Consider the following 13,396-nt stretch of genomic DNA (forward strand, 5'->3'; position numbering starts at 1 on the left):
ACAGTCCTCATGCAAAACATTACCCCTACATTATGTTGTCGTCAGAAACCTTTTATCTCCATATTTCAACGTTAAATTATAGTTATAGTTTGTCATACAAGAGTGTCGCATACGCAAGTAACACTATTTTTTAAATGTTTTTCCAATAGTTATTGTATGTTTTGGACAGCAATGGTATCGTGATATCACATGGTTTCCTTCCGTTATTATTTTTCTAAAGTAAGTGATTGATAATCAAATCGATGCTTCATAGCAGTGGTGGAAAATACTCCCATATTGCACTTATGTAAAAACGGTTCAAGTGGGCAGCTTAATTTGACATCTGGGCAGTACCTCGATGTAAAATTGGCTATTTATTCCAAAATGTTGAAAAATCTAATATTTGAAAAATGGTCTTAAGAAAAAAAGTATACACATCATTACATGCTTAAACATTCGACAATTAAGGTCTAATATTTCTACAATTGCTACAAAACCTGTATATCCAGTCATTTTGGGGCATAAATAATAAGCTGAAGGATAAAATTAAGTCTGATAATGATGTAGGTATAGTGCATGTTCACATCTTGCATACTTTATAATATTTTGGATAAAATAGCCAATTTCACATTGAGGTGCCCAAATGTCCAAGGTGCCCACTTGACCTGTATCCATAAAAAACACCAGTACCACAGTACAACAAATATTGTTAATAGTCCTGCCTTCTAAATCAAGTCGAAGTAAAAAAAAAAAGTAGGTTTTTACTTCATGTCAAATGTCAATATGTGTTGCATACATGGCCTGGCCGAATCATCAGTGCTACATGTTGTGGACTTGTAGTTCTGCTATTTTAGATTTTTTTTTATCATTTATGAATCAAAAAATTGCTAAAGTAACTATAGTAACTGAAGCTGTCAAATAAATGTAGTAAAACTCTACCATTTTGATTGTATAGTGGAGTTAGAAGTATACCTGAAATTGTACACATAGTACAAGTATATAGTTACTTTGACTTTCCACCACTGCTTTAAAGACACACAACACCCTGGCCTCTCCCTTCACATCCCCGTTATATGTTTACAAATGCAGATGAATCTCATCTGTGAACAGCTCTGATCTGTACAAACACATTATATCCTTGACATGCCACTGTTAATGTTTACTGGGACAGATTAGGCCTACTGAACCTCACTTAACCTTTAAGCTCATTGGCCCCAAGTTTGTAATTGTATATGAACCTTGGCCTATAATGTATAGCAATCATTCTGCATTATTATTGTGTGATCTTCGCTGCTGTTTCTGTGTTTAAGCTTTACAGTGTAACCTTCTGTATGCACTTTGTAAAACTTGAGTTGTGAAATGTACGATAAATAAAGTGGATTGGTTTGGAATGGATTCAGTATACTTGAGATCACTAACACATCATCGTATCAAATTGTCTCCAATGTAACTTTGATTATGTTTTAGATCTATTCTAATGTTGTAATCACTTTTAAACAACTAGCTATATTCACCCTTTGGCCACATTTCAGTGCATTATTTACTTAATTGTTTGTTGCTCCTTTTAAGCTTCTTGCAATGCATAGATTAAAACTGGTGTCTTATCGTGATAAACAAAGTGAATACTGCATAGTTGTGTTATTGTGTATGTATCCCCTGGAAGTTCTCTCTCCTCTGTGTCTTCTGAGCAGGGTGGGTGGTGGGTGGAGGGGAGGGGGGGGGGGGTAATTCATGCACACATGTGCCTGCCTGTTCCTCCAGTGACAGCACCAGGGGGAGGGGCACATGATAAATTGCCTTTCCACCGGGGACCTCCGCTCCGAGCGCGCACACAGCCACCATGATGTGGGTAAAATGGAAATTGCTCCCTTTCACCGTCATTACATCAGTTTAGAACGCGTGTGGGCCTCGAGACAGGCTCACACATATGAGAGAGGAGAGGAGTTTGTTCTTTTTGACTAACTGCCGTGCAATATAGACAGGCAGGAGAAAAATGGCATAGCCGTGATGGGAGCAGCCTATATCTACTATCTTAAAATAATACATATAATAATAAGGTCATGTCCAAAATAACCTCGGGCGGATATAGGCAGCGAGTATCCCAGGTGATTACAAATATTTAAAAAATAATTAAATCCACAAGTGGTGGTGGGAAAACTATTGCAGTGAGCGGAGTTTGTTGGGCTCGGGGGAACCAGATGGCATTCGAACAGAGATGTGACATGTTGCTCTTCTTCGTGTCAAGGAAGACCCACTTTTGACTTTCCTCCTCTCCTCTCACACACACGTACATAATAATGTTGAGCAATGTTGAGCTGATGCCTTATATGTTGCTGATCTGGGGGAAGAGTTCATGTTCCCCCGTTGGAGGCCAAAGCGGTCACAGTCTGTAACAAGGCACCGATTCTTCTGACACAGAATGTACGAGCAACGGTATATATGTCTATACCGTTGTTGTGTATGTTTTTTTAAGGAGGGGTGAAAATAACATTTTCATCGTTATATTATGACATTACAATAAGGGCATATCTTTACTCCGTTATATAAGCAATTATGCCAAATGTATGGATATGAATAGGCCTAATTGGCTGTGGCTATATTAGCTATATAACCCTGCACCTGAATTAATTTACAAAACACCTTAAAAAAAGACCCTATAGCGATAATTTTGCTTTATTTTTGAGGGGCTAGCCCCGAGCTCCTATATGTTTAATGTTTGTTTTTCCTTGAACATTAAAAACGCCATTGACATGGACAGAGTTTAATGTTTGTTTTGTCCATGTTTGTTTTGTCTGATAATTACTTCATAAAATATATAGCACCCCTCACTTTATGCACGGGTGTTATTTATTTTAATGGGAGAAGCCCTGAGCATTTCAAACAGCATGCACATAAACTTGAAAATACTGTGGACTATAGTAGCCTGCTGCCTGCCCTATATAGGCCTACATGTCCTTTACAATTATTTATATTTATATACTATAACTTATGAAACGCACGCATGAGGAGGCTAGACGTGCACGGTGTTATTATAGACCTATTGAAAACACACGGAACGTCTATCAACGCCTCAGAGAGGTCTTATGTTTCTTCAATAAAGAGTTATCTCTGTATAGCTATACAACGGGATGGTAGGCTATTTACTATTAGAGTAGGCTATTTACTATTAGAGTAGGCTAGCTAATTTGTATAGGCCTACATCTAATTATTCGATTGTTAAACACGTCATATCATAGCCCTATAGGTGACGATACACATGCACCAAGGCGAGAACTATAGTGTACAAAAAACAAAATAATACAATAATATCTGCATGGTGCTATTATGGCTTATATGCCAAATATCAAATGAATTCAGTGAAACTGGCAATTTTGCAATCATAACGCAGTTAGACTAACGTATAACGTATTTTGAATTCATTTATTTAAACATCTGCATTAATGTTCGTAACTTATACCCTATTAATTTAAACAATAAAGACAAGAAAAAACTATTGCCGTGCCAATTAACAGTTTCAGTTTGCTGGCTGTGCAGCATGGCTCATTATTTGCACTTTTCGTGCAGGTCAAGTATTCTGTGTTACTGCATTTGGTCTAAACCTGCACTATAGTGACAAAATGCCAAGATTCATCTATATCAAGCAATATGGGCTTTGATTTATTGAAATTCAATAATTCAAGAGGCCCTTTCAGCGACACACACACACACACACACACACACACACACACACACACACACACACACAAACTTTGAACGTGTATGCCCTATAATTTAAAGCTATTTTAAAGCTATTCAATTATTTGGTATATATGTAAATCAATGAAAACAAAAGGGGGGAGATAGACAGGCAAATGTCAAAATGACCCCTGGATAATGTTTTAAACAAATAACGCAATGCTCATATCAATTCTAGTATTCTCTTAATGCTATATAGCCCTCTCAATAAGACCCTCTTAAATTGACAAGGGCACAATAAATTCAATGTGAATCTTTCGTGAAATGGGGTGACAATTGAGGCTTTATAAAATGAGGCACACAAAGATAATATGGAACAGAATTTTTTCTTATTTTTCCAGAATACATACAAAAAAATACCAATTCTCTTTCCATGGTATACACCTGAAAAATAACGGCAATTTAAAATTATGTGGACAATTTGGAATTTAAGAAACAAACATGCATGTAAATTATTTTCTTCTCAATTGAGACATTAAATAAGAACAATACAATCATAGCAATTTTCAAATTAACATCGAAATGAAGAACCCTATTTTATTAGTAATCTAACGTGTTTTTCACATTACCTCTAGAGTTCAATTTTAAACATAATAATGCACTTTTTGAGTTGCTCAAATATCATCCATTGCAGCTATTATCGTCTGCTTTAAGCCGACATTAAATAAATACAGTTTGAGTCCACGGATCCCGTCCATAAGTGGAGCGCTGTTTATAAAAGTCTTTATATTTGCATTCTTTAGAACTATAAACTTTTCAAAGTCCACGTGTGTTTTTATTTTTCCTCTGTCTCACTGGTATCCTAGCGCTGACGCTGTTGTTAGTCTCTGGCCATACAGTGCATAAGGGGAGTAGTAAGGGCCGGTGGCGGCGGGCACGGGCACGGGGGCACCGTTTGGCAGGGGGCTTTTGGAGTACGGGTGATAGCGGCTGGTCAGTCCCTGCAGTGCGTGGTGCGGGCTCCTAAGTGCCAACGTCCCGGGGCTACCGGGGCCTGACTGGGGCATGCCGTGCATATGGCAGGCCATGGCCGCGGCGGCGGCGCTGGCTAACGAAGAGGAGCTGGGGTATCCAGAGATCAGCTTCTCCGCGCCCGTGAAGGCGGTGTGCGTCCTCAGGTGATTTAGGAGATCCTCCGAGGAGGAGAAGCGCTTGTCGCACGGTCCGTTCGCCGACACCCAGTTGCAAATGTGCGGGTGGGGGTCGTTGGGGAGCATGAAACCGTAGGGGTACAGCGGGTGTCCGGTAAACGTGGGCGCCGACGCGTGAACTCCGTGCAAAGGGTGCGTCGGGTACATGAGAGGGTAGCCGTTCTTCAGGGCGTTGTGGGCCGCCGCGGCCTCGTGCGCCGAGCACTGGGCCGCGCTGGCGGCCCCCGCTAAGTGACTGGCACAGTGGTAGCTGAGGCAGTAAGGGTCCCTGCACAGGCTGGCCGACATGATGGACGGCGGGGAGGCTCCAGCCAGAGGACTGGAGCCCGCCTTGCTGCAGCCCATGCTGGCCAGCTGTGCGTTCACCAGGCTGCCCCCGTGGGGCAGGAAGTGTTGCGGGTAGCCCGCGTAGGCCCCGGCCAGGCTGCCCGGGTAGGACATCCCGGCGGGCGGCAGGGGGAACACCGTCTGTCCGGGCTTGTAAGGGGACACCGGCGCCACGAGTCCTCCCGAGCCCAGGACGGACGCCGAGGACACGGACGTCACAGAGTCCGAGGAGGAGGTTTTGGAGCCGGGCGTCGACTCCTGGTGCTGGCTGACCTCCACGTTAATCCCACCGCAACTCACGCTTATCCTGCTGTGGCTCGTGGTGCCGGAGCCGTCCGTCGTGCTGTTTTTGTTACAATCGGACTCTTTCTTGTCGTCCCTGTCCCTGTCGCACTTGCCCTCCGACGGCATGGGAGAGGCAGAAGTGCTGGAATTCGGGCTGCCTGTCCGTGGCGTGAACGGCTGGCAGGTGGCGCTCGGCACTCGGAAACCAGACTTCTCTCGCTCACTCGACACAGACGAGGACGAGTCCTTTTTATCTGAAGGTTTAGAATAGGGTTTGAAGCTAGATTTGTCATCCACACCAATGTCACTCATTTTTAAAGGACCGGATTTAGACTCCTTGTCACTAGATCCATTCGATCCTGTCACGGAAGATAATTTGGAAGATGGTGGAGGGTCCGGCTTCCCGATCTGCGAGCACGTCTGTGCCAGCAGTGCCAACGGACTTTTCTTGGCATCGAGCTGCAAAGACGAGACACGAAACGGCGGTTGATAAACAGTCAAAAAACACGAATTTCCCTCTCACATTAACACAACACGTCTTGTTTGGGAGTTAAAATGCACATATTGCGTTCCCTGTCGTTTATAAACACAGAACTATAGCAGGTTACAAGCTAGTTATTACGCACGACTATTACCATGAAGAAACTAGGCTACAGTCTCCTCGTATTACAATAATAATACCGTATGTTGAACTGTAGTTCTTAGCATTGAAATTACATTCTTATTTTTTCAGTCTATTGTGCACAAAGGGAAAAACATCTGGTCACATCGCAACAACAAAACATGCCGATTAGGCATATCCTAATGACTATAGCCTGTATGTTTTCAGTCTGTGGGTTGTGATTCTTACCTCAATAGGGCTAACAGGGGTAGAAGGCAAAGGCTGTAGGTATTCTGGGTGCAAAATGTGTCCCGATCGTGCGCTAAGCATTTTCAAAACCTTGATGGGAAGTCTGTTTGCTTGCCGTTGTGGATCCGACGGGGGCGCGGAGTGAGGAAAAGGCTTGTTGATGCTGCTGCTGCTGTTATTCCTGCTCCTGCTTTCCCAGGCTAGACAGAGATCACGATTTTTCAGAGAGAGCGATGTGATCATGTCCCAATTCTCAGGAAATTAGTGATCGCCGGTGACGCTTTCATTGGATTCATTAATACAAAATAAAAAACACAGCCGAGAAACATCGAAGCTTTCTCTCGCTCGAAGAAGAAGAAGAAGAAGAAGACGAAGAAGAAGAAGAAAGGTTGAAAATGGTTTAAAATGAAAAAAGTGTAATAATCCGAATAGTAAAGCGGTTAAGGCGCGGCGGCAGGCAGGCTGGAAGAGGAGGCGGAGGAGAGTGCGAGGTTATCGCGGTTCCGTGGCTCCGTCGTCTGTCGCACCATGAGCGTGTCTCCCTGTAGGTCCGTGCTCTGTACTCCCGAAGTAGGAACTGCTCGAAATGTTCACTTCAAAAGCAGCTGAATTAGTCCGAGATTAAAGCCTTTGCCGCCTTCCAATCAAATGGGACCCCGAGGTGATTGGAGGGTCAAGGGGATGTGACGTTCTCCTCTTTGTAAGCCCCTCTATTTTGACAGCTCGGGGGAGGAGATAGTTCTGAATATTGTGGTTGCCGTGAACGCTTCTACGCGATTTTACTCGTATAGGATTGTGGTAGTTTTTTAATGCTTAATAAGGTATGTCTAATAGCAAGTGGCATGGACTATGTTATACCTTTGGAAACGTATAGCCAACAATGTATTCAGAACCATAACGCAAGAGATAAATCTATCATAAAACCACAAATTGATGTGAGATTAGATGAGAGATATAGCCTATACGATACTCGCTTATTGGCTGTTGTTTTATTGTCCCTCAGTCCATATAGACATAGTTCGACTTCAACCACCTCCACAAGTCTATATCGGCCTATAATTGAGGCTATATAATGTAATATTAAATAAAAACATGCTTATCTGCTAAACAATCTCTTCATGCCTGGTGGTAGGCTATAAGTGTACAAGTCGCGCGCGTCTGTTACATATAGTGACTCCTTTTCACCGGCAAACACGAGATCAACCACTTCAGTTTGAATTCCCCAAACAGACAAGCGTTGACAGGAACAGACCAATGTAGTGATGGAGGGATGTGAATGTCACATGTTTTCAGTATAATATACACCGCCCTTCTATTTCTATCTCCACCCCTCCGTCAACTGTCAATTCTGCTCCACCGCAATCAATCAGTTATTTGTCAGGCTCCTGTCAATCCGCCCTTGATTTATGTCAGCTATTGTAGCTGATTACATGCCAGTGTGACTGGGGGGGGAAAGGACAAATGGGAAGAGAAGGCATTCTGAGACACTTAATTTAGGGGAAATAAATCATTCTTATGTTAGATTTAATTTGCAAATGCACCGGCAATGGACATAGATAGAGAGGCGCACAAATCTTCGCATGCCTCTCCCTCTTGTTTTCACACAATGTTGAACGGATAGGACGAACGAATCATCACGTTCTTATATAGACAACCGAAAGATATATATACGACAGAAAATGTCACATTCTGTCGGCTGTCATCATTGGAAGTTCCACAACTTCTTTCTCTTACGTTCCGTAGCCAAACAACGTTTTATCGACATGAAATAAACAGGCTATAGCCTATGCGAGTTTGGCTCTTCAGTAGCCTATAAGTCAAAGTTCGCCATAGCCTAGCCTAATATAGGCAACAAGTATCTATATTAGTGTGTCACAAGTTTCACAACAGTATTTTAATAAAATTGTATAAAAGCAAGAAAGAATTAAGTATTATTTAGTGTTGGGACCTGCACATTTTATAATTTATTATTAAATCCAATATAGAATAGACTAAATTGCCCTATGAATGGAAAACAAACAATATAGACCCTAGTGTGTGTGTGTGTGTGTGTGTGTGTGTGTGTGTGTGTGTGTGTGTGTGTGTGTGTGTGTGTGTGTATATGTGTATATATATATATATATATATATATATATATATATATATATATATATATATATATATATATATATATATATTCTAGATTTCTGTAAAAGTTCAACCAAACAGCAGATTGCACATGAAACTGTGAAGTGCTGTAGCATCTCGGGTGAAATCATGTCACGGTTTCTCAAAACAGATTCCTGTCCATTTCAGGAACACACACCCACCCCAAACCCATACCTTCTCCTCTATTGTTAAAACCTGTCATCTGGCCTGGGGGCACATTGTCATCCGCAACAAGGATAACAAAGACGCGAGGAAAAAAGAAATCCAGACATTTTATATTGATGTCAGCTCGATTTTATTTACATACAATGAAAATGATTTATTTCCTTTAAAGAGGCATGCATCAGGGAAGCGACGTGGAGGGGGGTGAAAGAAAAGAAGAGGAATGGTGTGTCAGGGCAGAGCTGAGAAAATAAGTTAAAAAAAGAAAGAAAAAACGCCTTGAACTATTCACCGCTGAGATGGCTAATCAGTGCTGAGGCTCCGGGGCAATCGGGCAGCTTTTCAATGCGGTCCATGCTTTCATCTCAATCGGGGATGGAGGCGCTCAATTAAAAGCCTATCAGTTTGTAAGTAAATCAACGCCTATCAAAGTTGTCACATCAAACAAAACGATTATTATTGCAACCCGCCTCTGCCATTAATCTCTCTCTGTGGTAATCCGCCTGACAGGTCCGTCCTGGAGAGAGCAAGAAAACCTGGAGTGGACAGTCACTCACGGGGCAAAAACAATTCAGGGGAAGAAAAGAAGAAGAAGAAAGAAGAATATGTTTTTTTGCTTAGTCACTCAATACGATGTATTTTACATTTTACATGCAGTTTGTTCTAGCTCATTTAAAATGATATAGGTAACAGATGCTCTCTAGTCTATATTAGAAGTGTGTAAATAAATACAATACTATTCTAGCCTATACTATTTATTCTTAAATAAAGCTAAGGTATTAGCCTATATATGTTTAGTATTCTATAATTCATTTTTTAACCAATGGTGTGATAACGAGAAAGAAGCCAAATATTTGTATTAGAGCTAGGCCTGAATTGGTACACTACAAGTTGTGTAGCTTGTGTGTGACTGAAACTGCCAACCTGCAGCCTCGGGCTCTCCAGAGAACAAGTTGGTTATATCACCCAGAAAGCAAATTAAATAATAAACAAACAATAGCCTAATAATTGGTTTAATTTTTATTTATTTAAAAAAAGAAAGAATAAAGCAACCCCAAATGACCCATAATCTCTATAATTTTTTCTTTCTTTTCTTTCTCTCATGTGCACTCAGAGGCAGAGCCTGGGAAGTGTTTCACAATATGCAAAGACGTGTGTGATTGATATCAGGCTTGCTGTTTTCTGCGAGGTCTGTCAGACCGTGACACAATATGTGAGTTATTAGGGCAAAGAAGGGCAACCATAAATTCCCAGTGTCAGGCGAAAACCCTCTTTATTGTCCGCATGACGAATGGCTCATGTGCACCAGACACCAAATACTCAGCATTATCCTTAAATGGGAACACATTTTTGCGACTATAATTCATGATATTTAAATAGAAAGTTTAAAGTATCACCCATAACATGTATTTCATGTCGGTGACATGTTTATGAATCAACTCTCCCTTCCCAGCATGCAAATAAATAATTATTTACAATTATTACACAGTTGTATAACTTTGGTTTATGGGCCGCCAACGCAAACTTGTTGTCGAAGCAAAGTTCAAAAGAGTACATTCGAATGGAGCGGTGCCTGTATTTAATTGATTGATATTATATAATTAAATAAAATCCCCTAATAGTCCACTAAGTCGGCATTAATAATTTATTTTCGGGGGCCAGTCGCCAGCTCTAGCTCAAGACTAGCTGCCATATAACCGTTAATTTAGTCGCAAATTCAATCACATTTCTCTCTATAATACTTTATGAAACAAGATCCGACCGAGCCCAAATACTATGCATTACGCTCCTTCAAAGGTGAACGATTCTACAAGCAGAAAAATGGAATAGGGTTAAGAGAACATCAAATAAATAAACAATAATTCAAAGGCATGCAAAAAGAGAGAATGTTCTTTTCCCCTCAAACTTCCATATGCTGATGATTAGAATACTGGAGAGAGCCCGCGTGATATTATCCGACATTACCTGGAATTATAGTCTACTATGTTCCGATGTGAAACGTCAGAAGTATAAAAAAGGAAAGCGAAAAAAAAAAACACCTGCGAACAACACAGTGTAAACATAATCCTTTGTATAGAATAAATAGTATTTAATAGTACAGAAGACCGACGAACACAGCCGTTAATGTGAGGACACGTTGAACACAGGCACACACACACACACACACACACACACACACACACACACACACACACACACACACACACACACACACACACACACACACACACACACACACACACACACACACACACACACACACACACACACACACACACCGCAACACATAGACTACAGTACAGTATGCGAAGTGCAATGCAACCACTGCACTCTCTCCGTGGCTTCAGCACACAAAGCGTTTCCGTGTGGGAGGTTCTAAGTGACGTCACCTCAACCAAGATACAGTTTGAAGACAGTGCAGGTTGTTATAGGCTATAGCCTGCTTTGATGTTTTCAAGGTGTAGCTGTAGCCTAACTAGTACACAGTAGTAAATAAACAAATAACTGTTCAGTGTGTGTGTGTGTGTGTGTGTGTGTGTGTGTGTGCGCGCATGCGTGTGTGTATATATATATATATATATATATATATATATATATATATAGCTTAGCTAACATTTAAGCCTCACCGGGTGTAACTTTTATACCTATAATAAATAATGTACAAAATATTATGTCATTTTGTATAACCTGTATTAATATGTCGGTAAACTTATATCTGGGTGGTTGTATATTTTGTCTCCCTGCTCTTATCGAGACATTTAGATCGTGTCAAAGGTCATCATGTCTCACCTGGACACATATGCAGGATCTATTTGACAATGGATCTATTTTGACCCGAACGTCCAAGATTAAATGAGCAAGCAGGCCAGCTTTTTATGGTAAAAATTCCAGCACCTGAGCAGGTCATTGATATTATTGATATTTTTGAAATTCTAAACAAATCATTGCATTTTTAGGGGGAAATGTCTAAACTTCAATACAGTGAAGTCACTATAGAGGGCATAACCTATACTGCAGTGTTGATTTGACTCTTAAACCAGTGGTTAAAACTGTGGGTCAGGACCCCCAAATGATTTTGGGAGGGTCCCCAGAGTTTTGTTTGGGGGTTTATTTGTTTTCTCATGCACTCAACAGTAAATAAAACAACATTCAGTAGGCTATACGTGTGGGTATAGTGCATGCATAAAGTCATTGAGTGGCAAAGTGAGTTTGACATATAGTTTAACTTTGTTTAATACAATCATATAGGACTTTTCTCTTTGGGCTGTCAAGGCCAGAAAGCTTTTTTTGCCATATGCTCAGTATAGGCGTTCCCTCAGAACTTCCTCGTATGATGATGAATGATGTCACACGCATACCCTCTATACAGGGTGTCTGCATTTCTAAAGTGACAATTTAACGGCTTTTTAAACCTTTTTAATACCTTTAAAATGAAAATACATATAAATAAATAAAATAATAAGACCTTATTGACTTTGTCAAAAGTAATCAACAAAGTATAGGATAGGTCTATATGAAATGATTGGCCAAATTGTCAAGTATTTCCCAAGAATGAGGTAGAAATTGCGTAAATAGCTATACAATCTTACGACACCTAGCAACGCGAGACAGATTGGCGAGTAGATTGACTATTTTCACCATCTGTGGTGGAACAGAGTCAAACAAAAGTAAATGCCTCAACTCCTACAATTCAAGTGCTTGCAATTCAAGTTGGGGGTCCACAGTTCACATGTGATTATTTTGGGGGTTGTGACCTGAAAAGTTTGAGAACCACTGCTCTAAAAGCTTGAGTTCCATACAAGCAGTGGTAGAAATTAATTTAATTTAAGAAAAAGTTGCAACATTAATGTACAAAATAATCTGTTACAAGTAACAGTCCTGCCTTGACTAAATTTGATATGAGTAAATGTATTAAAGTAGTATACAAAATATAGTAGCAAAAGTAGTGTTTTTCCAAGATTTGTCAAACCTTTTAAAACAAAAAGTGAAAAAGTTGTGTTTTTTTTTCTTCTTTAAAAAATAAATAAATCTGTAACTAAAGTTTTCAATTAATTGTAGCAGAGTAAAAGTACAATATTTGTCTCTGAGATGTATAGGCCTAGTAGTAGAAATATAAAGTATTGAAAAATTGACAAATACTCAAGTAAAGTAAAAGTACCTACAAATTGTATAGTAGCCTATTAGACTATACTTGAGTAAGTGTACTACTTTCTACCACTGCATACACAAGGGATGTTATTGCAGGTTACTAACAAAACTACCCCCTCTCTGCTATATGTAAGTTTCAGAGTGAGAATATCTTTGTTGTTGAGAGGCGCCTAGCCCCATATACAGGTTTACTGTTTGTTTTTAGTTCAATGTTTGTTTTAAAAACACCATTGACAATGAAGGGAACATTTACGTAATTTTGTAACACATTACGTAATATTGTCTCTTTATTGTTAATGGCACCGTTTGTTTTACATCACCATTACATCACCTAATCAACATGAGTTAGACTTTAATATATTAGCGTCCCTCACTTCACACGGGTGTGATTTTCCCCCCACCCTATATATGCATGTAATTAAGGACCTCTTCGCACATTTGAAACCTTCCTTTACATGTTCAGGCCTGAAACAACGGAGCTTCTTAAATTAAGAAGCTCCGTTGTTTCAGGCCTGAAAAAGTTTAACTTGTGCTTCTCAACTGTGCTGTATCTTAATACAGCACAGTTGAGAAGCACAAGTTAAACTATTAATCTGGTGTCAGTGAGGTC

At 40.3% G+C, this 13,396-nt stretch overlaps 1 protein-coding gene across 1 annotated transcript; it reads right to left on the reverse strand.

The window, feature by feature from the left end:
• Window positions 1-4,021: 4,021 nt before the first annotated feature.
• On the reverse strand, window positions 4,022-6,913 carry znf503 (zinc finger protein 503). The gene is made up of 2 exons (XM_083775537.1): window positions 6,328-6,913; window positions 4,022-5,936 (listed from the first exon to the last, which is right to left on the reverse strand). The coding sequence occupies exons 1-2, from the start codon at window positions 6,568-6,570 to the stop codon at window positions 4,506-4,508; spliced, it is 1,674 nt and encodes a 557-aa protein (XP_083631663.1). The 5' UTR covers window positions 6,571-6,913; the 3' UTR covers window positions 4,022-4,505.
• Between the last annotated feature and the right edge of the window lie 6,483 nt (window positions 6,914-13,396).

Source organism: Protomyctophum parallelum (genome assembly GCF_964188405.1).
Source record: "Protomyctophum parallelum genome assembly, chromosome: 10".
Lineage (NCBI taxonomy): Eukaryota > Metazoa > Chordata > Actinopteri > Myctophiformes > Myctophidae > Protomyctophum > Protomyctophum parallelum.

Coding starts and splice junctions, on each gene's coding strand:
- znf503 (XM_083775537.1), bottom strand. CDS start 6,570: ATGATCACATCGCTCTCTCTGAAAAATCGTGATCTCTGTCTAGCCTGG. Junction 5,937..6,327: donor CCCCTGTTAGCCCTATTGAG/GTAAGAATCACA, acceptor TCGTCTTTGCAG/CTCGATGCCAAGAAAAGTCC.